The 25,564-nt window shown below is 33.7% G+C and overlaps 2 protein-coding genes across 3 annotated transcripts in view; one reads left to right on the top strand and one right to left on the bottom strand.

Moving 5' to 3' along the window:
• LOC115443797 (contactin-associated protein-like 5) overlaps window positions 1-22,483 on the top strand; it is a 27,472-nt gene extending 4,989 nt beyond the window's left edge. Inside the window, exons 5-29 of one of the 2 annotated variants that reach the window (XM_030169363.2) lie at window positions 469-620; window positions 1,567-1,630; window positions 2,333-2,617; window positions 8,203-8,309; window positions 9,607-10,221; window positions 11,282-11,462; window positions 11,829-12,095; window positions 12,428-12,630; window positions 13,112-13,323; window positions 14,070-14,284; window positions 14,539-14,712; window positions 15,155-15,380; window positions 15,604-15,851; window positions 16,032-16,460; window positions 16,965-17,168; window positions 17,950-18,167; window positions 18,390-18,469; window positions 18,537-18,649; window positions 19,169-19,372; window positions 19,728-19,918; window positions 20,667-20,819; window positions 21,112-21,228; window positions 21,378-21,519; window positions 21,887-22,026; window positions 22,347-22,483. In XM_030169363.2, coding sequence (XP_030025223.2) covers window positions 469-620; window positions 1,567-1,630; window positions 2,333-2,617; window positions 8,203-8,309; window positions 9,607-10,221; window positions 11,282-11,462; window positions 11,829-12,095; window positions 12,428-12,630; window positions 13,112-13,323; window positions 14,070-14,284; window positions 14,539-14,712; window positions 15,155-15,380; window positions 15,604-15,851; window positions 16,032-16,460; window positions 16,965-17,168; window positions 17,950-18,167; window positions 18,390-18,469; window positions 18,537-18,649; window positions 19,169-19,372; window positions 19,728-19,918; window positions 20,667-20,819; window positions 21,112-21,228; window positions 21,378-21,519; window positions 21,887-22,026; window positions 22,347-22,457 — 5,051 coding nt within the window. In that variant the 3' untranslated portion in view covers window positions 22,458-22,483. The remainder of the gene's footprint in view (window positions 1-468; window positions 621-1,566; window positions 1,631-2,332; window positions 2,618-8,202; window positions 8,310-9,606; window positions 10,222-11,281; window positions 11,463-11,828; window positions 12,096-12,427; window positions 12,631-13,111; window positions 13,324-14,069; window positions 14,285-14,538; window positions 14,713-15,154; window positions 15,381-15,603; window positions 15,852-16,031; window positions 16,461-16,964; window positions 17,169-17,949; window positions 18,168-18,389; window positions 18,470-18,536; window positions 18,650-19,168; window positions 19,373-19,727; window positions 19,919-20,666; window positions 20,820-21,111; window positions 21,229-21,377; window positions 21,520-21,886; window positions 22,027-22,346) is intronic. The other variant, XM_030169364.2, reaches the window with a different exon arrangement.
• Window positions 19,064-25,564, bottom strand: LOC115443798. Its single transcript, XM_037438799.1, has 4 exons — window positions 25,348-25,564; window positions 23,376-23,938; window positions 22,827-23,054; window positions 19,064-22,405 (listed from the first exon to the last, which is right to left on the bottom strand). Exons 1-2 carry the CDS (start codon window positions 25,475-25,477, stop codon window positions 23,424-23,426), a joined length of 645 nt encoding a protein of 214 aa, XP_037294696.1. The 5' UTR covers window positions 25,478-25,564; the 3' UTR covers window positions 19,064-22,405; window positions 22,827-23,054; window positions 23,376-23,423.

The raw sequence follows: 25,564 nt of genomic DNA, 5'->3' as shown, positions 1-25,564 counted from the left end.
TTAAAAAAAATCCACAGCCCTTAATACAGTTAACAATATCTACCCACATTTTACAATTATACAATCAATCAACTCAGTCCGCCCCGTGATCATGAAGTCTACAAAGTTTTCAAAACGTTGCTACAAAATAATAATATAAAAGCTCGATAAAATTCGAAAAATAGTTTTATTTCGAAATCACTTTCATTTCATTATCCACTCCACTAGAACGTTCTCATAACCTTTATCACTAATTATCCACTCCACTAGAATGTTTATATGAAAATCTAGCTTCTCCACCTTTATTCTAATTTCACTGTCAATGTATCCGAAGAACATTTGTCAAACGGGATGCGTTTCCTCTCCTCCGAAAACTATTAATTCAAAGTAAAAACACACAACAACAGTAACATTTTTCAATCTTCATGCTACTCGTATAAAAAAAACCTCCAAAATAAATTTGCTTTTCTTCATTCCTCAATATTGCAGTTGTCCACGTATTCGGGAAGCATCTTACCTCAGTGACAGTTGGCAGGGCTCTCAATAGAGACGAATGGCATAGTGTGGTGGTAACCATCGACGTTCATGGCGCTAGGCTCATAGCCAAAGTGGATCATTTGAAGGAAGAAGTCTATTTGAAGGTATTTTTTTTTAGTATAAAAAACAGGCTATATTGTTAAATGTATTTATGGAATGCGAAACCTAATTAAAAAAAAAAAAAAAAAAAAAAAATGCTTTATTCATCACGTAGGCGAACATAGTTGCACTTATGATAAGTCAAGGTACATGAGAATATTCAATTATTACTTAATTAGATTAGCTTATATAAACAAAGACAATAAAATAAATGAAAAATATACTTAGTAAACAAAGAAGCCAGCTCGGGCTGGCAGGGAAGAAGAAATAAAATTATGTATGTATGTATTTTTAAATAAGCAATAAGGGAGAAACGCGTCGCGATCCTCACCGGTGAGGACAATAAAAGCCCTAACCTAGCTAACCTACCAGCCTTTCACTAACTACCTAAGCGATGACTACCCGAAGAAGAAAGGCAGAAAGAAACTCCGGGCTTTATTTTTTTGTCATCAATTGTCTATTCATTTATAATATTGTTATTAAATATATATATTTTTTTAATAAGTCTTTTCTATACAAAGTCTGATTAATTATATAAGCTAATACACGCACATCACCGTAAAATTGCGGAGAAAATCCACATAAAAGTATTTAGCAATAACTAAAAACTAACGAAAAAAAAACAATAATACTAAAAAATTATAAAAACTATGAAACAGTCAGTGTACAGCGTGCATACGCCTACATTTACAAACATAATATTTTCATTTCATATTTTGTCGCAGATCTTGGTCAATATAATTAAGATTATAAATTTTAAGGCTGGTGCAACAAAATGAAATTAATATGTTGTTTAAAAAGGAAGTATGAAAACTAATAAGTATTTGTGAATATCATGTGAATACGCGATATGCCTATTATACCAAGTATATGTAAAGTTTCAATGTGAATAGAAACACTACAAATTTTAAGCAATTATGTAGATATATAATTATTTTGTCTAATTTTCAGGGATTAAGTTTCGATACAAACTACGGAATCACTGACAATCTTACATCAGTCATTCTTATTGGAGGTAATTATGTTCGCGATAAATGAGATAGTACACGAAGCACAACTACTTTTAATAAATCATTACATCTTAATTACTTTGCTAAAATAATGTCGTTTTACTGCAATATGTATTAAAGCACAAAATTGCGACATAGTAATTTAAAAATACGCAATTTGTCCAACTTTGCATCAATCAAAATGTCCGAGCAATATTAATTAAGAAAAGAAAAATTTAAAACATCTCGTAATACAAAAATGAAACTTATGGTTCGCAGTTAATAAGGTAACATATAGAACAGAGTTGAAATATATATTTATTGTTTTATTTTTATTATTTGAGGATTGGCATTAAAGTTTACAATAACACAAACGTAATAATAACAATCAGAAAATAAAACATTGCAACTCCGCAAGCAACCACAACATACGTAATAAAATATTGCAATATTACTTAATTAAACATTATAAGGAACTATACAAAAAATAATTTATCCTACTTTATAACTCATAACAAATAAGATGCTGAGACAAAAACAGATCTTAAAGACAATTGATAAACCTTAATCTATAATAAATTTCATCCATATTATTTTGTGCATAAATTTTAACCAAACCATTAAAAATAACTAACAATTAATTTATACAAATATTACAATGATTAGTTAAACATTGATTAATAACTTTTATTTATAAAGGGTGTTTAAATAGCTTCTAATATTTCTAGGTTTAAGTTCAGAAGAGAAACTGCACGGAGTGAAGTACATTATTGAGTCATTCGTCGGCTGCATCAGTGATATAGTACTCAGCTCAGGGAAAGCCGCCTCAGATTTACTCCCCATAGTGCCACTAATCGCCACAAAACATGAAAATGTCAAAGAAGGTTGCATAGACAAATGTAGAACCATGGAGAATCTATGCTTCGAAGGTTCTAGATGTATTAATGAGTATAATGGGTACAGATGTGACTGCTTCGGTACTTTGTATGAAGAACAACTTTGTGACGTTTATAGTAAGTATATTTTTATATTTTATTACCTATATAAAATGTCGTAAATACCGATACTTACGTAACTTTTGTTTTATTATATTCTTTCTAAATGATTGTTTTGTCATAAGTGCAGTGTTAGCCTACATAACCTTGATATTTTTAGTGTTATTTTATTTAATATCAGTCCGTGCTTATATACACAAAATTTGTGATTCAATTAGTAATTGTTTTGATAAGTGCAATGTTGTTAATAAGTGCAATGTTCGGCTACGTGTCCTTGATATTTTTTTATGTTATTTTATTTATTACGAGCCTGTCGATACTTCAAAGGCTGGCAAGCAATCGGTAATAACTCAGTATTGTGGGTATTTATAGGCTGTAATAAACTCTTAAATTATTTCAGTTTACACGCCACCATTAAGGGTTTATGACTTCATTATAATGATCTGGGTTCAAAAAAATAGAAGATAGTATAGACTCTTATAAAACTCTAAAAAACTCTATACTTAATTCTAAATGCCGTTGTTGAATCTTTACTCCAACAATTATTCAGTTCTCAAAACAAAATCGTCCATCTTATATTATTATTATAATCTATTTATATGCAACATGCCGGACAAAAATGGCAAAACTAATTGTTAATATTAAGTCTGTATAACATCGCATTAGTATTAACTGTTATGGTGTTATATCTATAAATAAATAAATCTTCATCATAAATTAAAAATGAAATTAGCAAACGGAAGTCAAGTTCATCCGTGATTTCCGTGAGATATAATAAATAAAGATGCCACTTAACACAGGAAATGATAAGTTTGAAAAACAGGTCGATTTCGAAAATAGATAAATTCGTTAAATAACACAAGATGGACTTGTTTCAATGTAACCATTTTACTGTGACGTAAAATCTTTAATTTATAAATCTTCGAGCAAAATACCTAAGGAATTAATTAATATTCAGTACTAAAACCGCAGTAAAATCGTCGTATAATTTCTGTTAACAACTCGTTCCCTTATGTCATTCTTATTTGTAGTGGATTCCTGTTTACTAATAATATTAGGGCGACGATAGCCTAGTTGGTTATGGAACGTACTGCCGAGACGAATGTCCGTTGGTTCAAATCCCAAGGACACACACCTCTGACTTTTCTAAAAAATATGGGTGTATTCTTTATGAATTATTGCTTTAACGGCGAAGGAAAAGATCGTGAGGAAACCTGCATACCTGTGAAGTTCTATATAGGAATTTTGAGGGTATGTGAAGTCTAACAATCTTCACTAGGCCAGCCTGGTGGACTTAGGCCTAATCCATCTCAGTAGTACAGGAGGCCCGTGCCCAGCAGTGGAACAATATGTACAGGGATGATATTATTATATTTTATTTTTATAATAATATTAACTTGTTTATAATCGTTAAAAATGTGCGAAAACACTCTCTAAAAATATCATAAAATCCGTGTACATTACTCAGTAAGTATTTGTAATTAACGAAGATTGTTTATAATATGTGTGCAACTTCTCAAAACTTGCGCGGGGCGTAAAAATACTCTGGATATATAGATAACTTAAGAATACCATAGACGCAAATGGAATCTCTACTACAGTTTTACAAACTTACTTCCAAATACATATATAAAGACCCTTCTGAAAATGACAGACGCTTATAAATTACACAGGCCTATTCTCTGATTTTGATTAATAAGTCAGCTAATACATCCTCAGGTATTTTCAATATTCATGCTTCGATAATCACTGACCAGATACTACCAAGCGAACCATTTGCTCGTTTGCCACTCTTGCTATAGAGAGTTATATAGTTCCACGAAAAAATATGGATACAGTACATGAATTATCCAAAATCATGTGTGTATTCTTTGTGAATTTATCGTTCGCTTTAACGGTGAAGGAAAACATCGTGAGGAAACCTGCACATCTGAGAAGTTCTCTATAGGAATTTCGAAGGTGTGTGAAGTCTACCAATCCGCACTAGGCCAGCGTGGTGGACTAAGGCCTAATCCCTCTCAGTAGTAGAGGAGGCCCGTGCTCAGCAGTGGTCAAGTATATAATACAGGGCTGATATTATTATTTATATTATATACATGAATGCATACTTTAACAATAAGAGGATCAATATGAATTACTTTGTAATGAATAAGTTTTGTCGTGGAGTAAACTTTGGACCATCAACCAGGGAAACGTGAAAGAATTGCATTTCATTGATATTACAATATAATCAAAACATCATTACAAAACTGTTAACGCAGAACATTTTACGCGAGGCATTACAAGAAACGCGTTCGAAAGTGACATCAAGGTAAACAAATAACAGGTATATAATGTTCACGAGAGATCGGTTTTCACTAAGTATTATAAACGGCCTCGAGTTTGAGAGATAGCTTGTTTAAACTGTTTGTATTAATAACTAGCTTCCGCCCGCAGCTTCGCCCGCGTGGATTTCGGGTTTCAAAAATGGAGAAGGTGCTCAATTTGTCGGGATGTTTTTTTAATTTATGGTGGTATGCAGGTGGTCCGATTGTCCGGTTAGGGTCTGATGATGGGATCCTGGTGAAATCGAAGGAACTTTTAACCATTAAGGTTGCACACGAAATGACGGAAGCTTAAAAAATGGAGTAACTTCTCCCGTTTTCCCAACATTTTCCATCACTGCTATGCTCCTATTAATTGTAGCGTGATGAAAAGTATATTATAACCAGCTCAGGAGTATGAAAAATAATTGTACCAAGTTAAGTTAAAATCCGTCGAGTAGTTTTTGTTTCTATAACGGTTATACAGACAGATAGACAAAAATTTTACTAATTGCATTTTTGGCATCAGTATCGATCCCTAATCACCCACTGTTATTTTGGAAATATATTTCATGTACAGAATTGACCTCTCCACAGATTTATTATAAGTATAGATATGCAAAAGTAGCTCAAAAATTGTCCATAACGAAAACATGCATTTTAAAGTAAAACAAAAGAAATAATATAGTGAAGCCAACCAAATAACTAATGATATATTAAATTTTGTGACTGTTCAATTTAGTCGGGTCCGCGATATCACTTTTGTTGAGTTTCAGAACGCGACATTACATTATTATATTCTGTGCTCCAACGCACACTGCTTTGATGTTAGGAACACACCTACATTGCTTAGACAACAGTGAACTTTATACAATAGCAATAAAGCTCAAATTGACTCTACGTATTAGTTAGAAAACGTTTGTATGGGAAATAGAAAAATGCTGTTTTGAGGATTTTCCCGGCAATTATTCGAATTTTTCTCACCTTTTAAACCTTCCCTAGACCTCCACGAATAATTCAAGACCAAGATAAGATAAATCCGTTCAGCCGTTCTCGAGTTTTAGCGAGACTAACGAACAGCAATTCATTTTTATATATATAGACTAGCTTCCGCCCGCAGCTTCGCCCGCGTGGATTTCGGGTTTCAAAAATGGAGAAGGTGCTCAATTTGTCGGGATGTTTTTTAATTTATGGTGGTATGCAGGTGGTCCGATTGTCCGGTCAGGGTCTGATGATGGGATCCTGGTGAAATCGAAGGAACTTTTAACCATTAAGGTTGCACACGAAATGACGGAAGCTTAAAAATGGAGTAACTTCTCCCGTTTTCCCAACATTTTCCATCACTGCTATGCTCCTATTAATTGTAGCGTGATGAAAAGTATACTATAACCAGCTCAGGAGTATGAAAAATAATTGTACCAAGTTAAGTTAAAATCCGTCGAGTAGTTTTTGTTTCTATAACGGTTATACAGACAGACAAAAATTTTACTAATTGCATTTTTGGCATCAGTATCGATCCCTAATCACCCCCAGTTATTTTGGAAATATATTCCATGTACAGAATTGACCTCTCCACAGATTTATTATAAGTATAGATATGCAAAAGTAGCTCAAAAATTATCCATAACGAAAACATGCATTTTAAAGTAAAACAAAAGAAATAATATCGTGAAGCCAACCAAATAACTAATGATATATTAAATTTTGTGACTGTTCAATTTAGTCGGGTCCGCGATATCACTTTTGTTAAGTTTCAGAACGCGACATTACATTATTATATTGTGCTCCAACGCACACTGCTTTGATGTTAGGAACACACCTACATTGCTTAGACAACAGTGAACTTTATACAATAGCAATAAAGCTCAAATTGACTCTACGTATTAGTTAGAAAACGTTTGTATGGGAAATAGAAAAATGCTGTTTTGAGGATTTTCCCGGCAATTTCCCTAGACCTCCACGAATAATTTAAGACCAAGATAAGATAAATCCGTTCAGCCGTTCTCGAGTTTTAGCGAGACTAACGAACAGCAATTCATTTTTATATATATAGATTCTCTATTTTGTCAGTTTTACTGTCATGTTAGTTTGATAGCATGTCTTGCATTTAAAACCTGAGCCAATTAGAAAAATAATAATGGAATAAAGTTTGTATTAAACGAGTTTTGTATTTTGTCTACCCTTGTCAAGTTTTGATAACATGAAGTTAATCTGAGTGAGATTAAAAATCTCTACCTAGTTTATGTAGGTAGTAAGGATAAACAATATGAAAATAGATTGTAAGTAGGGCAAATCGTGTATTGATTAGCGACAATTCAACGCGTTATAACAATAAATTATTACTGCCACTATCTTAAAGGAACCGGCGTGAAGTTCCAGTTTTGCTTTTCGCGAGCTTACTCGGAGTTTTCATATCGACTGATTCAAATAAATGTTCCCAATCACTATGGTAATCAACAGTAATAAAGCATTTCAGATTGTTAACTGATTTTGGATTGTAATAACTTCCTAATCTGGATTTCGTCTTATAATTCTGTAAGGGATCAACACCTCTGGTCATGTGCATAATTTTGGATGTCATTACCCTACAATTAAATCATCTGCTTTTGCGGACTTTTTAACGGGCATGGCAAGGTGACCATTGCAACTGATGGTAAGTGGAGTGGGATCCAAATATACTGGCCTGTTTGGACCGGATATACACAGGCTGATCCCGAAACGCGAAATGGTTACGTGGCCTACTATGTTTGATTTTAAACCTTATGTACGGTGGTCGCTATGCCAATGGATACAAATATTCTACCAGCCAACTTACATACGTTATGAGTGTAGTATCGACCATCATCATCTTAACCATTACCCAACCATTTTGGCGTGTGGCGTAGTTGTAATATTTACTCGGTACTTGTACGGCTATCGCGCTGGATCCTGGGTTCGAATGTTGGGTGGTGCCAAAAATAATTGTCACTGAGTTGTTCTCTCTTAAAAATGTATCAGTCGTAGCTCGGTGTTAAGAAGTTGGTGTTATGATAGCCCTGGGGCTCTGAAAGCACGTAAATTAATGGTTCCTTCGCAAAAACTCTCTCCGTTAATTTCGAATTGCCATCTCACCGAACCATGAGAGTGAAGGAACAGATAGTACAATTGTGTATTGCGCACACACTTGTGCACTCTATCTTCTGCTGATCTCCGTTGAGATTGGCCGCCGTGGCCAAAATTCGGCTAAGAGGGATTCATTCCTCGAAAACTATATTTTAATCTTGCACAATTACATTGCATTACATCAGTTGCACGTTGCAGCGGCGACGGTGTTAACACTGCGCGGCTCGAGTTACGTGTCGTATCGCGTTTACGATTGGAAAGACCGAGTCCACTCCACCAATACTCGAGTCAGCCTTCATTTTAAGGTAAGCTAAAGGATATAAGTACGTATAAATTTTCCAAAACCGATATCAATGAATTAATAATTACATGGTTGTGAAATCGTATGTTTCACTTATTATTTACGAAATAATATTGGGTTGGATTGTTTATAAATAACCATATTACAATAACCAGCAATTGCTATAAGCATGAAAACCTTTCCTTGCTTACTAATAACACTTCACTAAAGGAAGTTATAATTTTGTTCCCAATTTTCACAAATACGATTTTTGCATGTCTATGGAACAGTAAACAACTTTACATAATTAAAACAAACGCGATTATCAAAATTTCGCAATATTTTATGTCACTTTACATTTTCAATATATCCCCCGTTCTGTTATAACATTTTAATCAATTAACAGCTGTTTTCAATAGACGATCCCAATTTCAATCTTCAATCCGATTTTGAGAATGGACCAATCAAAATAATCCGTTAGTAAGCATGTCAAAAAAAAATCTGATTGGTCCATTTTTGACATAGATCGAATAATATAATGGCGAATAATAATTGTTAGTACATTTTCCGTTATTCACTTACTTTATGTTTGTATTTTTAATTATGAACATTAAACAATTTCGTAACAAACATTACGAAATGCTCTGTTAATTCGTCGTAAATAGCGTTTATCGCACAAGATTGTTACCAAAAGCATTACGAATGGATGTAAGGTAATAAACTCTGATTGTTTACAGTGTTGCTTTCTTAATTAACTGCAAATAGCAGAAAAAATAAATAACTTACAACTGTTATGAAACATGAGGATATGTGCATATATTAAAAAGTAAAGATTATACGAGTGTTTTTGAAAAACAACCTTATATAACAATATGTATAGAGTCTGAATGCATGTGAAAATCTTGGATTAACTGTTGCTTTAAAATTTGCACTTAAACAATAGTCATCCGGATACAGTCTACATACTAATAGATCTAGTCTGTCCTATAAATAGAAGCTACAGGATACATGTTTTATATTTAGGTTCAAAGTCGCATAACAGCCTTGAACATTAAAATTTGACAGACACTTGTCGCAAGTAGTGGTGTCATACGACATACACTATGTTCTAGTTTCATCTTATAACATATCATTAGTGCCTTAATACGGTAACAAGAATTCTAACTACTTAACACATAAAATTATTTAATATACGTGCTTAATTTTTTCAAATGTATTCATATAACACATTACGATGCATAAAATATCAAGCACCAAAAACGTTTTATTCTTTAATATATATTTGACATTTATAAATTCAATTTATGATAATGTTATTGCAGACCAGGTTTGACGATTCGGCTTTATTCTATGCAAGCGGTCAGATTGATGACAAACATCATTACATAGCCCTTTCTATACATCAGGAGAAAGTAGCTGTTCAAATTGACTTAGGAGATGGGGCAGTCGAGGATTATTTGGGTGAAAAGGTTAATAACAATTTATGGCACAACTTGACAGTAATACTCCAAGAAAACACATTGAATGTATACCTTGATGACGTGTCAGAGACGTACGAAGTTCCTGGTAACGCGAGATACGTGTGCATCGATCCAGAAATTTACATATGCGGAGGGCCAGACCTTCACAAAATGAAAGGATTGAAGTCCTTCAACAACTTTGCTGGCAATTTAAAATACGTTTACTATAATGACGTGTCAATACTCTACGAACTGAAACAGAACAATCCCAAAGTGCATTACATAGGAGTGTTGGATCCTGAATTCGAAGAGATAGATATAGAAGTGATTCCAATAACGTATCCATTCGCAACTTCGCATATATGGTGGCCTTTGAACCAGAGCACCAGCATTAATTTAATATTCGATTTCAAAACAAGCAAGAACATGGCAGTATTAGCATACAGCCAGATAACGTCCGGCCAAGGTTATTGGGAGGTGAGCGAATTAAATGCTTTGACTTTTTAGCAAATACTACTATTTGGTCATAAAATACGCCTTCTCATCTGCGCATTAAGGTGGTAGCTCAAGGTCCATTTTCATACATTTTGTTTCGGCTTTAATCTGGGTAACTAAACAAGTATTGGCAAGTAAAGAATTTAAATTCACGTCTAGTTAGTGATTAGTTCTCGCAGTTGAAAGAAAAATGTAAAAATAATTAATAATCATGGATATTTCGGCCTTTAAAATTTAATATGACGAAATTTTAAAGGCAGAAATATCCATGATTATTAATTATTTTTACATTTTTCTTCAACTGCGAGAACTAATCACTAACTAGACGTGAATTTAAATTCTTTACTTGCCAATACTTGTTTAGTTACCCAGATTAAAGCCGAAACAAAATGTATGAAAATGGACCTTGAGCTACCACCTTAATGTATTCGATTTTGTACTCTGATTTTATTGGTGATAGGTTCTTTCTGGAGTTGATGACCTTAATATGTTGCATCTTAAAAAACATTTATTGCAATATTTTAACAAAGATGCAATTATCGAAGTACAAAAGCTTCGTAAAGATAAAATAAAATGAACTGCGAGAGTACAATAAATCACTGTACCAAAAATAAGAAACGTAAACGAATCAATACCAACAAGAATTATCTACAACGTATCAAGTTTTTATAGCAAATGCACAGACTTAGCAACAAGACAGGTTTGATTTCAAGTTGATTTTGAGAAAGTATTCAGACCTTGACGTGATTTCACGTATAAAAAACATAACAAATATCACCGATAAGTCCACGAACAAATATTGCATTTAAAAGCTATTCATGTTTGATCAAACAATCTAAATTAGGAGACGTGAAATTTGACGCTCAAGAAATAAATTATATCTAACTGCCAATTTGTTCATGACCAATAAAGTAAGAGCTAATATAATAGACGTAAGAGTGTATCAACTGCATAATTTTGACAAAAGTAACATTTTGATTGTGACTATCGATGTCGAAATTAGACGTAAGTAATAAATTACAACCTTTTGAAAACATTTTAGGTGAGGATGGTAAAAGAAGAAATAAGATTTGAACTGGTCCCGGATGTCGGAAAAAATGTAACTGTATTGAAGTCTGTTAAATTTAACGTAAGCAACGATTGGCATAATGTCGAATTGGATTATAGAAAGGGACGAATAAAGCTAACAGTGGATCATCATAATAAACATGCTCAAATGTTTGGTAAGGTTTAAAATATTACGTATTCTATTCAAGTACATAATACAGACATGAAAATGGTTTAAATGAGATAATAGAATACATTACTTCATTATACTACGTGACAATAAATGGTTTTATTTACGTCAAACAGTTTTAAAACAAAGTATTTTTTTTCTGACTACATATTTCTGAAGTTAAATAGATTCATAATAAATAAAGGTCTATTATGTGTTTTTCATTCGATTTTGCATATTTTGTGGAAGGCCTAAACCCTCTCAATAGTAAAAAAGGCCCAGCAGTAGGACAGTATTTAAAGGGCTGGTGGCATCATTATTATATTTTATGGTAGATATTTATTTATACTCTTAAAGATTTAACAATTTCAAGGTCTAGACTTCGAATTGCAAGACAAAATCGTCATAGGCAGTGGACTCAAATCAGCTAACCTAGGCTTGATCGGGTGTATGCGGAACATCAAGATCAATGGTTTGTTGATTGAGCCTCGTTTTGTGATAAATACTGAAAGGGTCGTGGGAGAGGTCGCTATTGATGACTGCAGATATGTAGACCCTTGCACACGACCTAACACTTGCGAGCATGGAGGGATCTGTTCCATCAGAGAAGATAGAGTTATTTGCAACTGTGATAATACTGGTACGTGGTACATTTTCAAATTATTTTTAAGTATCATAATATTTTTAGATTTGTATGATATTGTGAAATTTCTTGACTTTGTATCCATCATAAACTGTATAACTTCGGAATAGTTTTTAACATTATTAAGAGACTTTATAGCAATAATATAAAAGTGTCAAGGGGTAAGCATGACTAGTCAGTTGGCACTCTATATATATCCTATTTCACTTACCAGATGCGATGAAGTCATGTTTGCTCTGCCCGTATTTGTTATCCATTTAAGTAGACAACACTTTAGGAAATACCTATTATATTACTATTATACTTATTCTAGATTTACATTTCCCTAGGTTATATAGGCGAAAATTGTCATTTCGCGACATTCCGCAAAACCTGCGAAGAGCTGGCTCTACTAGGCTACACGAGGAACGATGTGTACCTCATAGACATTGACGGTAATGGCAGATTCCCGCCAGCACACGTCAAATGCGAGTTCCAGATCGAAGCCGACTCCTCCACTACTGTTGTTGAACATAATTTACCTAGTCAAGTTGTGAGTGATCTAAATACCTTTATATATAAGTAAAATAATAACAGGTTAGTACAGGGAGTATTCAATATTGTTCAATACCTCCCGTAATTCATTGCTTTATTGGACATGAAAATGGCGATCTGATTTTATAGTCTCTTTTTGTTTTGTATCTGGTATTATTACTCGACAGTGGCAAAATCACCGATAAATAAACGGTAAAGAAAAAGAAGAATACCTCCCGTATTTTTCCTTGATGTTTAAGTTAATTGCAAATAATGTTATGCATTATGGAAAAGAAATTACAAATAATTCGCAAAGTGATTGTCAGAGTGTCTTATTAACGTGTAAAATTATATTAATTTTAAATTTGTTACATGTGGCTTCTTCTCTTGAATATACTAAAACATTTTTTTATTCTTATGTATTATATCGTTCCTATACATTCTATTTTATTTTTAACTTTACAAACAGTACTATCATTCCAAATATCTTCCCCAATCAGGACGTAAGGTCAGCATCTGGTCAAGACTTCAGCTTCAAAATCAAATACAGAGAGTTCAGCGCGGAGATGTTGCAAGAGCTCATCTCACACTCATTGTACTGCCGACAGTACATCAAGTATGACTGTAACATGGCTCCGTTAGAGTTGCACAGTGCTACGTGGTTTATATCCTCATCTAATGATACCGTGGATTTTATGGGGAATGTCAAGAGGTAAGCCATCCAGAACTTCCAATTGTTTTGTACCGTATATGATAGTAATGTATCGCACTCTTAATAAAATAATGACCCATTCCAAAATTGCCAAATTGTGGGAATCATCAAACAACCAATTTCTGTTTGCGAACTTTTAGTTTTTTCCCTTTTTTTTCATGCAATAGGTTAATTTTTTACCTATCTTTAATAAGCTCAACTTTATAGCAACTTCAAATAAAAAGGTAGCAAACAAAAATTAGTTTTCTGACGACTGCCACAAATTAACAATTTTGAAATAGGTCATTATTTTATTAAGAGTGCGGTATGTTCCTTCTAATGATGAGATGTTAAGTCTAGTAATAAAGTTCATTTCCAGTGACTTTACTGCCTTTATAATTCCTGCGAACCGGAACCCACCATTGCTTACAAACTATTGCAATTGGGAATCATAATATGTAACATATTACTGGTTCCTTATTACTATCTATACCAGCTCATCAAATTAGTTTTACTGTTGTATTCCGGTTTGAGGGACATTGTAGCCAGTATAACTACTGGAGATAATGAGACTTAACACCTCATGTCTCAGGATGGCGAGCGCAGTGAATACCAAACTATACCTACTTTGTAATTCTTGTCCCATCGCTTACCATAAGGAGAACGGCAAGCTCGTCTCGTCATTCAAAGAAAAAAATGTATAATTGTAAATAAATATTAATATATTTAAGATAAAGAAATTAAAGGTTTTTAAATTCTTCTTTCAGAGGTTACTGTCCATGTGGAGTCAACGCAACTTGCGTCAATCCGACCCAAGCTTGCAACTGCGACGCTAATGAAAACAAATGGCATTCTGACGAAGGTACTTTTGTAAATCCGAAAAGTTTGGGCATTACTGAAATGTTCTTCCTGCAACAAAAGGATTTAACTGAAGAAGCTCAGGGAAGAATCACTTTGGGACCTTTGGAGTGTGTGGAAACTAGTAAGTTTCAAGTCAAATTACTTTATCTAACTTGGACTAATCAATAGAGCTCAGTTCATTTTAGAAAATTCTTGAAGAAATTAGGAGACTCTATAAATTAAAAACGTATGCTACTGAACGTTTTGTACAATATCTCCTATAAACACAATATATCTTCTTAATCAGGGCCAGCGTAATTTTTTTTACATATCATAAGAGTACTCTTACTTCTATTACCAAAACTAAAGCAAATAATTGTCTCATTATACCCTCAGATACCCAGCGGTATGTGGTAACATTTACAACATCCCAATCATATATCGAAGTGCCGGGCTGGAGAAAAGGCGACATAGCCTTCAGCTTTAGAACGACTGGCACAAGTGCTATATTGCTATTCCAACCGCCTATACGGCCTAATTACCCTTCGTTTATGGTTGCTTTAACTAGTGGTAAGGAACAAACGTATATTAGCTTTATTACTATATTTATATTTTTATGTTTTTAATACAATTTTGCGACTTTCGAAGTGGAAGTTAAGTTACAGATCGTAACTAAACCTTCTCTGGAACATGTGTACGCAACATGTTACAAGGAAACTAATTTAGAATGGTTACAGGGGAGGCGGATAATAATTATTTCAGTATATCGATACTGAAATCATTATTATCCTGTAGAAATGCTGTTCTCCAGTCGATACTGGAGAACAGCATTTCTAAAGCCATCGGAATTATAAGAAAATACATTAAAATTGGTTTAAACTTATTTGAAATGATTATAGAGGAGGCAGAAAATAATCATTTCAATTTTGGTACCGAAGGACAGCATTTCTAACGCCTCCAGAATTATAAGAGAATACTATTAAAATTGGTTTATGAAATTTCCTAATTTTAGAACACGAACTAACTTTCAACTTTACGCTAAACACGGGAACAACCAGGAAGCTAGTGATCAACTCCAAACGCAAACTAAATGGAGGGGAGTGGCATAAAATATGGATAGATTATAACTTCTACCACGTCAGATTTATGTTGAACACGGAGTATCAGATGTTGAACTTGTTGTTGGAGGAAGAATTCGGGCCGTTTGAAGGATCCATGTTTATTGGAGGTGCCACTGCGTAAGTAGTTAATAATATAATCTTGATACGAAAAACATTTAAAGGAAATTAAACAGAAACTAATGTAATAGCGAAAGATAAGGGTAAAAAGTAGATAACATTCTTTCTATAGAAAACTTCAGTGCAGAACCTATGCTTTAAAGTTAAAGCAAATTTATTTAAAGAAAAATCTCATCTACATATTACAACTTATTCCCCATAAAAAAAATCTTTCTTCTTACAGAGAGTTTCTAAAGAAATCAACAGTGCATCAAGGACTAATAGGCTGTTTCCGAGGGCTGGTTGTAAACGGTGAAGTTCTAGACATTTATAGCTATATGTCGGTCCATCTGTCTGAGATAATAAAAGATTGCAAACCTTCGTGCGTGCCAAATCCATGTCAAAATAAAGCTATATGTAAAGAACTTTGGTCCACTTACGAATGTATATGCAAAAACCCATGGGCACACCTTGGAACTCATTGTGAAGAAAGTAAGTACTTTGGACAGAAGCTATTTACACTTAAATAAAAACGATACTTTGTACAATATAAAAAACATTTTTAAGGCGAGTTTTGCATCCAAAATTTAATTTCTAAATACGTAGCAAAATAATAAAATATCTTTCTCTTTGAAATATTATGTTTTAATACACTTAAAATTTTATTTCGAGATATAAACGAAAAAGCATTAACGTTTCAAACAAAAGAAGCTTATCTCAAAAAGAACTACTTAGTAGACGAAGAAACAGACGCAGAGAAACACAGACTGAAGTTAATGATGACTGAAAACGTTCTAATGAACCTACGGACATACGACGACAACGCCTTAGTACTATACGCTAATGATAATCTAAACAACTTCATACATCTGTTCATACATAACGGAACACAAATAATATATCTGTTCAACCACGAAGACGAGATCATACAAATGAATGTGACTTATGAGAAAATAAACAAAGGAGAAAGCGTACAGATAGCTATAATTAGAACTAATGCTACAACCACACTGCACGTTAATGAAAAAAATACTACAATTGAAATTGTTGCAAAACTTTTAACTAATTACACTAATAAACCTTGGATTAATCCAGAATTGGGTGAGTATTTTAATCTATATAATTTAAATTTTTGATTTAATTATCTCTACATTAAATTGAAGCCCTATATAAAACATTTAATTTTCAATCGTAACACATTAAATTAAGCTCATGTGATAGGACCCTTTCATTTAATTTTATCCGTGGTGCTTTATAAATAGCTTATCTAGTTGTAAACGTCCCTATCTTTGAGGTTAAAACGCCTCCTTAGATTATGATTTTGTCACCCGCATTGCTCTGGAGGGAAGTGGACAATTAATATTTCCAACTCCTCCCTATCTTTCTATTTGATTAATTCGTTGCGTGATAATGACATATTAGTTATCCCTGAGACTCGCCGAGCTTCACTGCTCGGCGTCATAAAATGCGTGCCACTGCTGGTCCTGGCTTACAGGAGTTGTAGTGGTGGGTGAGCCGGCGGGAAAGTCTCGTAATCGTAACACAATGAAAAATGTATAAAGCGTACCTAACTTTAACTATTAGATTTGAATTTTGAAATTGCAGAAGTAATTCGTCCCCAAAGACCGCCAGCACCTCCAACAGATTACTTTCAAATGAACCTCGGAGGATACGATCCATATTCGCTGCATCTAGCTCCCAGAGCGAGTATATTACAACAAGGAGGATATGTAGGATGTGTGAGGGGATTCAAAATATCAGACCATGTCGTAGATCTGTCGAGAAAGGCGCAGCAGAATATTGATCAAGGTGAGAGAAGTTGCTTCAGTGGTAAAATGCCAGCCTAAGGCTTACTGCAACTGGTGAGATCCTTGAGTTAATGTTTATCGTCGAATAACAAAATAAGCTACTGTTTTTTAACTTTACTCCGTAGGGTAAGGCCAGAATATAAAATCTTACTAATGAAATCTTTGACTTGATGTCGAATAAAAAATAAGGGTTTTTTTATTTGTTTTCCTTCATGTCAGGCTAAAACATAAAATCTACATTTAACTGTTATGTTAAATAACCGAATTGGTATACATGTTCTCAAGTCCTAGGAAACCTAACAAACTCAGAGAACCCTTACGGTATATGGAAATTATATTTCTGGCGAATATATTTATGTTTCGGTAGAACAATATTAATATCTATATACAAGGTATCCTAAAAAATAATGTCAAACGAAGGTCCAGAGATAGAGCCAAATTAGCCCCCATGAAAGACTATGTTTTTTTAATGAATATGTAAGTTTAGAGTCTGGAGATTTTTTTGACCTACCTTAGAACCACGAAGTCCCTTTTTAGAACATAAGTTTTCCACTTCAGACCAACATTTTCATAATTTTCATTAAAGTTACGAAGCTGATTATTTTTAACAAAAAAAGTACAACTAATAAAAATTTAGTCGCAACAAAAAAAACAACGAAGAAGTCTTATACTTTTAAAAAAAAATAAACATTTAATTGTTCAAATCAAGAGGTGCTCTATCTCTGGAACTCCGCTTGACACTATTTTTGGGACACCCTGTATTTACTGTCACTTCCAAATAGATCTAACAGGAGTGCTACCAGAATGCAACATGAAGTGTGACTCCGAGCCGTGCAAGAATGGCGGCGTGTGTACTGAAGACTTCACAAACCAAGAGAGCAGTTGCGACTGTGAGCTCACATCTTACTTTGGAGAATACTGTATGGAGGAGAAAGGCGCTGATTTTAATGGAGAGAGCATTTTGCAGAGGAAATTTGTACTCTCCGGCCCTATACTTAAGGTATAGTATTTACTTCTGATGATTGATTACGACTAAAAGGATAAGTAAAATAAAAACTATTTCAAAAACCTCATTATTTCCTTCGATTAAAGTTGTGCTAATATGAACAGCCATAAAACTAGAGAAATCTTAAAATTGAGATTCAATTGTATATCCATAAACTTGTAAATAACATAATAGGTACTGATTATTTCATTAATTAAACCATTTATTGGGTTTCAGGTTAAAATCAAGATGGCGTTCTCGAGCAACGATCTCCGGCAAAAGAACACAGTTCTATTACTGGTCCAAACTGAGAATAAGTACGTGACCGTTTACTAGGAAATTGAATCTTCAAATCACGTTCGTAAATCACATTTTCAATTACAGACGCAGCTATTACTTGCTCGTTGCGATCACTCAGGACGGTTATCTAAAGTTCGAGGAGGATCGTGAGGAATCCGCTTACGGGGCCGAAGTGAAGAATCGAAACTTTTTGAACGGTAATATTGATATTGGTGGTGGGGAATTATAAAAACTAAAGATAAATTGCATTTATGTAATATTGATATTGGCTGTAGGGTAGTTGCAAAAACTAGAGTAAAATTGCATTTATTCCAGAACTAGTAGAAGTATAAAAGTGAAGAATTTAAAAAATCTTTTAACTTCATCTTTTTGTTGATTACCAAACTGTCAGTGAAGAACTTACAAAATGTTTAGCTTCTATTGTTATATATTTTACTTTGAATTCCAAGTATAAGTATTGTTTATGATTCAGTAGGCGGCAATTATACATCAATATTAAACGATTATTTTTTCATCAATATTACAACTTTGACAATAAAAAATACCGTATTTTGTCCACGTTCGACGTTAGTTTAAAATATAATTTTTACGGATCAAATAAAAACTTCAGATCAAATAAACACATACTTTATTTTGTTAAACTTAAACAAATAACAATTAGTAATGACTAATGACAATTATAATCTACAAACTTATGCATATAAAAATCTTCACAGGCGCTCGTCACACTGTATACTACACAAGGATAGGTCAAGAAGCAAAACTGCTGATTGACAGGATAGAAATACCGCTGGAGAAATTACCACCCCAAGGTCTGTGGGAGGTCTTCGATATAGGATCCAATGAAGTGCAAATCGGAGGTCTGAACACTACGGACCCTAGATTGAAAATTTATAAAGGGTACAACGGATGTCTATCAAGTAAGTATTTTTATACGAGCATTCGTTTACAAGATATTAGTTACTATAATGCTTACTTATAATCTAGATTAGTCTATTTTAGTATTTTTCCTAAAAAGGGTTATCACAGCTATAATCGGTCGTTCTTCTTTAGTCTAAGATATCAATATTCATTCATCAAATCCAGCACTTTAACTCCACTATCAGACTTATGAAAATCAGTAAAATATGTCTGTGAAACATTATTTACTAAAATCCTATCGTAATAATAGTAAACTAACTTCTAATTGGACACCATAATTCAAATAGATATTCTTTTTCATTCTATACGAAATATTAGTTTATTTAAATCTAAATAATACAAATCATCTTCCAGATATTTTCGTGGAAATAAATGAGTATATAATGAAACCATTAGAAGAATACATGATGTTCACTCGCTCCGATGCTGAGAAAGTGAACGCCGTCAACGCACAAGGAGTGAGGAGTGCTCAATGTTCAGCGGACTTCGACGAAGCTTGGCCTGAACATGAGCTTGGCGCTACCCACAATGGAAGCTTTCTTATCGTAAGTTACTAATATAGAGCCGTGCAAGTATTATGTAAGCAAAATTTTAGTATTTTGACATCTCCCCCCCCCCCATATCTCTTGTAAGCAAAGCTCTTACCCTGTCTCCCGTGCTAACGTAAGTAGAGGTAGGTGTAATGTTTACAAAATCTGTTAAATTATTTTTATTTTATTTATTTATCAACAAAATTATTAAATAATTTTGCTGGTGTAAGTCCCCAAGTCATCGAAAATAACCAATCCGTAGACCCCTCCACGCCCTTAAGTGCTTGCATAATACTTCAACGGCCCTTAATATATCATTTTCATTCAACTTTCAATGACGATAAAATCTTACCCTCAATATAGATTTCTCACGTTTTCATCTATCGAAATAAGGTGGATGGAGTCATATACGACTGATTTTCGTATCAATATTAAAAATTAAAATATTTATCTTTAACGTTCTACCGTACGGTATAAGGGGTGAATAGATTCTAGAGATAGTTCTCAGTCTATATTATTGCATTACTTCAATCAATACAATACTATTAGAATAGAATTTTTTATTTCGCCATTAAGGAGCTTCAAATCGTGATACATTTACAGACACTCCAAAACGAAAGTCCCTATCTTTTAAATCCTTTAGAAATCTTTTCTTCTAAATTCCAATCTTCATTAATAAAATATTCAGCACATCATCTTATCACAATTTTCCTTCGATTTAAGCCAACGACTTGAGTTAATTACTTATCATTTTTTATTTCAGAGTGTTGACAAAACTTGGGTAGAGGACCCACCATCGAGAATCCCATACGACTCCCTGCACCAGCAACCTGATGCCGAGGAGGAGAATACAGACAAAATATTCATCGCTCTCATTGTGATATTCCTGCTTGGTCTCTGCTATTGTGGATATCATGTACGTAAAAAATATCGATGCTAAGTATATTGCACACCTTTTTTATTTACTATAGTTTGTAATAATATGTATAATATCGTTTATTGTCCGACAAATATACATCGAGAAAATTAAATAATGTTTAAAAAGTTCTGGAACTATTGCTGTAAATGAAATTAACTAACAATTACAAATATTCAAAGAAATATTTTTAAATCCACTGCAAAAAGCAGCTATGTTTTCCTTTTTTATTTACTGAATATGGTTGGAATGGTTATGAATAAAAGTATAATTTAATATTATTATGCTCCAGATGTGGCGAACACATAAAGCTTACAAATTAAATTTGGAAAAGGAGACAGACGAAAAAATAATGAGAAGTAAAGAAATCGCTTCGAAATTACAGGAACCTAGCATATCTTTCTTGCAGGTAAAGTATTACAAATACCACATTGTCCAAAAAATCCAAATTTTAAATCCACAGTCATTTATAACAAGCCATAAACAAACATAAATGTTTTAAAATAAGTTAATTAACATCAATATTATAATTTTAAAATATTCGATCTTAATACACAGCTTAGTAAGGAAGACGATGATGCAAATAAAGATAACGATAAAAAAAGTAACGGAGCCACTAGTGATGCCATGCCAGTTGTTATAGTAGAAATGGCGAATGAGGAAAGACCTGTTGTCAGAAAAGGCTCGTTGAGATTCAGAGGTAATTTAAATATAAAGTAATTTATTAACAAATTAGTTAATTAACATAAATTAACAAGGGAAATTTAGCTAAATATAAAATCTAGAAATGTAAGTTGGAATGCGGACTGATGTAAAGTTGATTTTTGTGCCCATTTTTATGCTACATGCAAAATTCATTTTATGGATCAATAATAGTTTTGGGACGATAGATATAATCATACGAAAAATGGATAACTTTTATGTAACTAGACTGAAAAACTCATGCTGTATTAATTTTGTTATCTATGAATCTCCCAAAATGATTTCATAATTAAAAGAACTTAGAAATCTGAACAAAAAAAAGGACAATAAAGATTATAATTACCCTAATTACTCTTGATTTACAGATATATTAGACAAAGAGCGGGTTTGGGAGCCGTTGGAGGAAAAAGACGAAACATTAGAGAACGATGAAGAAACTGATGTCGAAGATCATGAGGCCGACGACGAAGACGAGTATACAGACGACGAACACGACTCTACTTCGGTTAGTATTAGTATTGAGATGGCAAACTAACAACTGAGAGATTTAATGGTAACTTAGGAATGAAGTTAGGGATATAGGAAAATCGTAGTAACATTTTAAAATGAATTGCAAAGCAATTTGACACTTATTCGTGTGAAGCAGAGGTATGTTAGGACTACGGAAAATTGCTGTGGCAATTCGTACGGCTAGTTACTCGTAATGCAACAGCAAAATGATTACTTTTATATTAATTTTGACTTTTGACTAGTGCAATTCTATAAATAATTATCTTCACTCCGTTACTTAAAATGATTCATCAACTTAACAATCTGCTTTTTCAGAGCATTCATGAAAATCGAAGAGATTCCATCAAAGGTAGACCACTAACTCCGCAACTACCCTGTAAAATAGACAAAGATAGTTCAAATGAATTGTTAACATTAAGCGCGTAAACATGATAAATAAATTATTTCCTACATTATTGTGTTTAATTTACTAATTCAAGAAAGTATCATGCAACCGACAACCGTGTCATCCAATCAAAACAAAAGTGGCTAAGTATTTATGTGAGGTTTTTTTTTATTGCTTTGAATGACGAGACGAGCTTGCCGTTCGCCTGACGGTAAGTGATACGACCGCCCATAAACACCATCCAACAACTTGAATTGTAAAGTATTGTTTGGTATTCTACTGCGCTCGCCATCCTGAGACATGAGATGTTAGTCTTATAATATCCGGTAGTTACACTGGCTACAATGTCCTTCAAACCGGAACACAACAGTAACTGAACATTGTTGCTTGGCAGCAGAAATAGTACCTACCCAAGCGGACTCTCACATATAAGTGACCTACCACCAGTAAGAGGTAGTAATTATTTCTTTATTGATATCAATTACGCAATTCCTCGTCGCATTATGAGCAGAGGGAATTGCGACTTGCATCTTTACATTCCAAATCACTTCGGTGGATTAATAGAAATTTATATTTTTCTCGTTATTGGCTCCTCGAAATTTGCAATCATTACACAATTGACGCATTCCATATACCCCCTTTTAGAACGGTCAGCCAAGACGAATGTCCGCAGGTTCAAATCCCAAGGGCACACACCTCTGACTTTTCTAAAAAAATCATGTGTGTATTCTTTGTGAATTTATCGTTCGCTTTAACGGTGAAGGAAAACATCGTGAGGAAACCTGCACATCCGAGAAGTTCTCTATAGGAATTTCGAAGGTGTGTGAAGTCTACCAACCCGCACTAGGCCAGCGTGGTGGACTAAGGCCTAATCCCTCTCAGTAGTTAGAGGAGACCCGTGCTCAGCAGTGGGCAAGTATATAATACAGGGCTGATATTAAAATTAAAAATATACCCCCTTTTAGTCACGGGGCGACATTCAGCTTACTGCCTGATGTAATGACATCCTACTTACTATCACTGTTATCAGCCATTGATCTAGCTTGCAGTAAGTATTCTTCCTCATCAGAGATAATGTTAAATATTTTTCTTTTTAATTTATGTTGAGTCAGAGCGGGCATTTTCTTTGTTATAGTATACATTGTGTTGAAAAAATGGCGAAGATCATCTTCGTCACCAACAGTAGGTCTTATTTCGTGATTATTGACAGTTTTAGTGATCAATGTTGGTCTAGGAAAAGGCACAAATTGCGAAACATCGACTAATGGGTCGTTATTGTCTTCTTCAAAGTCATCGTGATAGTTAGCTATGTCTTCTGATTTAATGTCAGTTTGGCTTAGATTTTCAGACGGGGTGCCAGTCGACGGTCGGTTTGTCATGTGGGGCACCAGAAACTCCATTTGTTTTTCAAATTTCCACGTTTTATTACAAACGATACCGCTTTTGTATAATTTTTTTCGCCTTCTAATTGCATCACGGTGACAATTACGTAGTTTTTGCCACGAATCTTTTGCTGCTGCTCCTGAAATAAATATAAATTATTGAATTCAGTTTATAATATAATATCAGCCCTGCATTATACACTGTCCCATTGCTGGCAAGAGCCTCCCCTACTACTTAGAGGGATTAGGCCTTAGTCCACCACTGTGGCATAGTGCGGATTTGTAGGCTTCACACACCCTTAAATTCCTATAGAGAACGTCTCAGATAATAATAATGTTTCCTTCACCGTTAAAGCAAGTGATAATTCACAAATAATACGCACATAATTTCAGAAAAGTCAGAGGTGTGTGCCCTTGGTATTTGAACCTGCGGACATTCGTCTCGGCAGTCCGTTTCACACCCAACTAGACTTACGTGCATTATTAAAACACCTTCCATTTATTACAATACCATAGTTACAAATCGGATTAATACCCGATACGTTATTAAATGAAATGACTGTTGGGGAGATATATAAATCTTCGGGATGCATTATAGTGATTATATACGGAGCCATAGGATACAAGCTATGCAGAAGTCACTTAACGCAAATTACGCTAAATACTGCAGCATATTTATGTCCATATAAAACGCCACATATTTTGCTACTGATAAGAATTAATATATATATTGTTAGCTGTCAATTCGAAATAAGGAGGGTAGCAACTGTCAAACGTCACCAAATACCTATATAAGAGGTGGGAAATCAGTGTGCCGATTCATTCTGCCGACGGACGTGCGCTCGAGAACATCTCCTAGAAATTCAGTATTTTGTAGGATTTAAGTAAAAAGATATTTATTTAATAGTAAGACTGATTTTTGTAACCTCTGATAATAATTTGTGATTTGTTAATAATAATTTCCCTTTTTTTTCTGTTAATTGTTTTCTTTTTTTTAGTAAAATTCCATCTCATTCCTAAAAATATTATATAATAAAAAATTTATAATAACAATATCTTTTCGCTTGCTCGAGTTGTTGAAGGATATTAAGTAGTAGGCACGGATCTACGTATAATGCAGGTCACATAAAGTCAACTTCATATCTTTTATGCTATTTTCAACTGTATACGTGTATTACAAGGTCGAAGTTCCATTATCATTGGGAAAAGTGAATAGGCATGCGTGCGCAGTTCTCTGTCTGGGCTGCGCTAGTCCTAACTAGTTCATAGAAAGCCATTCCAAATACATTGACATAGATATGTATAAGGTACGTACGGTAAATATTTGCATAATTTTAATACTTTTGAGACATAAAACTAAATAATTATGTAATAATACACAATACAACGTAAACGAAAGTCAAAATTCAGTTCAGTTGCACTTGTTTTTAGTGGTCAACAACCTAGATACAAACATGATGGATGTTCATAGTTAAAATTTAATATGGAGTTAACTCTATTGTGTTATCATTCAATTGTTTTGAAACTGTAATAAATAAAAATTACCTACCGTCTTTGTATTTTAGGTCCTTGGCAATTCTTGCCCATAACATCTCTTTCAATGTTTTATTATTGTAGTTAGTATGATTTGTGTCATATAAACATGGCTCGTTACGCACCATTTCTATGATTTTATCCATAACTTTGCCGCCCAATTACAGAAATATATCGAAACGTGAACGCGTCGCGCAGAAATCTGTGCCAAGTCACACACAGATTTGTGTCTA

This window comes from Manduca sexta, chromosome 15, assembly GCF_014839805.1.
Source record: "Manduca sexta isolate Smith_Timp_Sample1 chromosome 15, JHU_Msex_v1.0, whole genome shotgun sequence".
NCBI classification, from domain to species: domain Eukaryota; kingdom Metazoa; phylum Arthropoda; class Insecta; order Lepidoptera; family Sphingidae; genus Manduca; species Manduca sexta.
The sequence above is the reverse complement of the archived record's forward strand: the minus strand, read 5'-3'. Positions and strand labels throughout refer to the sequence as shown.

Excerpts from the sequence above, each read along its gene's own strand:
- LOC115443798 (XM_037438799.1), bottom strand. The coding sequence starts at position 25,477 with ATGGATAAAATCATAGAAATGGTGCGTAACGAGCCATGTTTATATGAC. Across the intron at positions 23,939-25,347 it reads GGACCTAAAATACAAAGACG|GAGCAGCAGCAAAAGATTCG; the intron begins GTAGGTAATTTT and ends TATTTATTTCAG.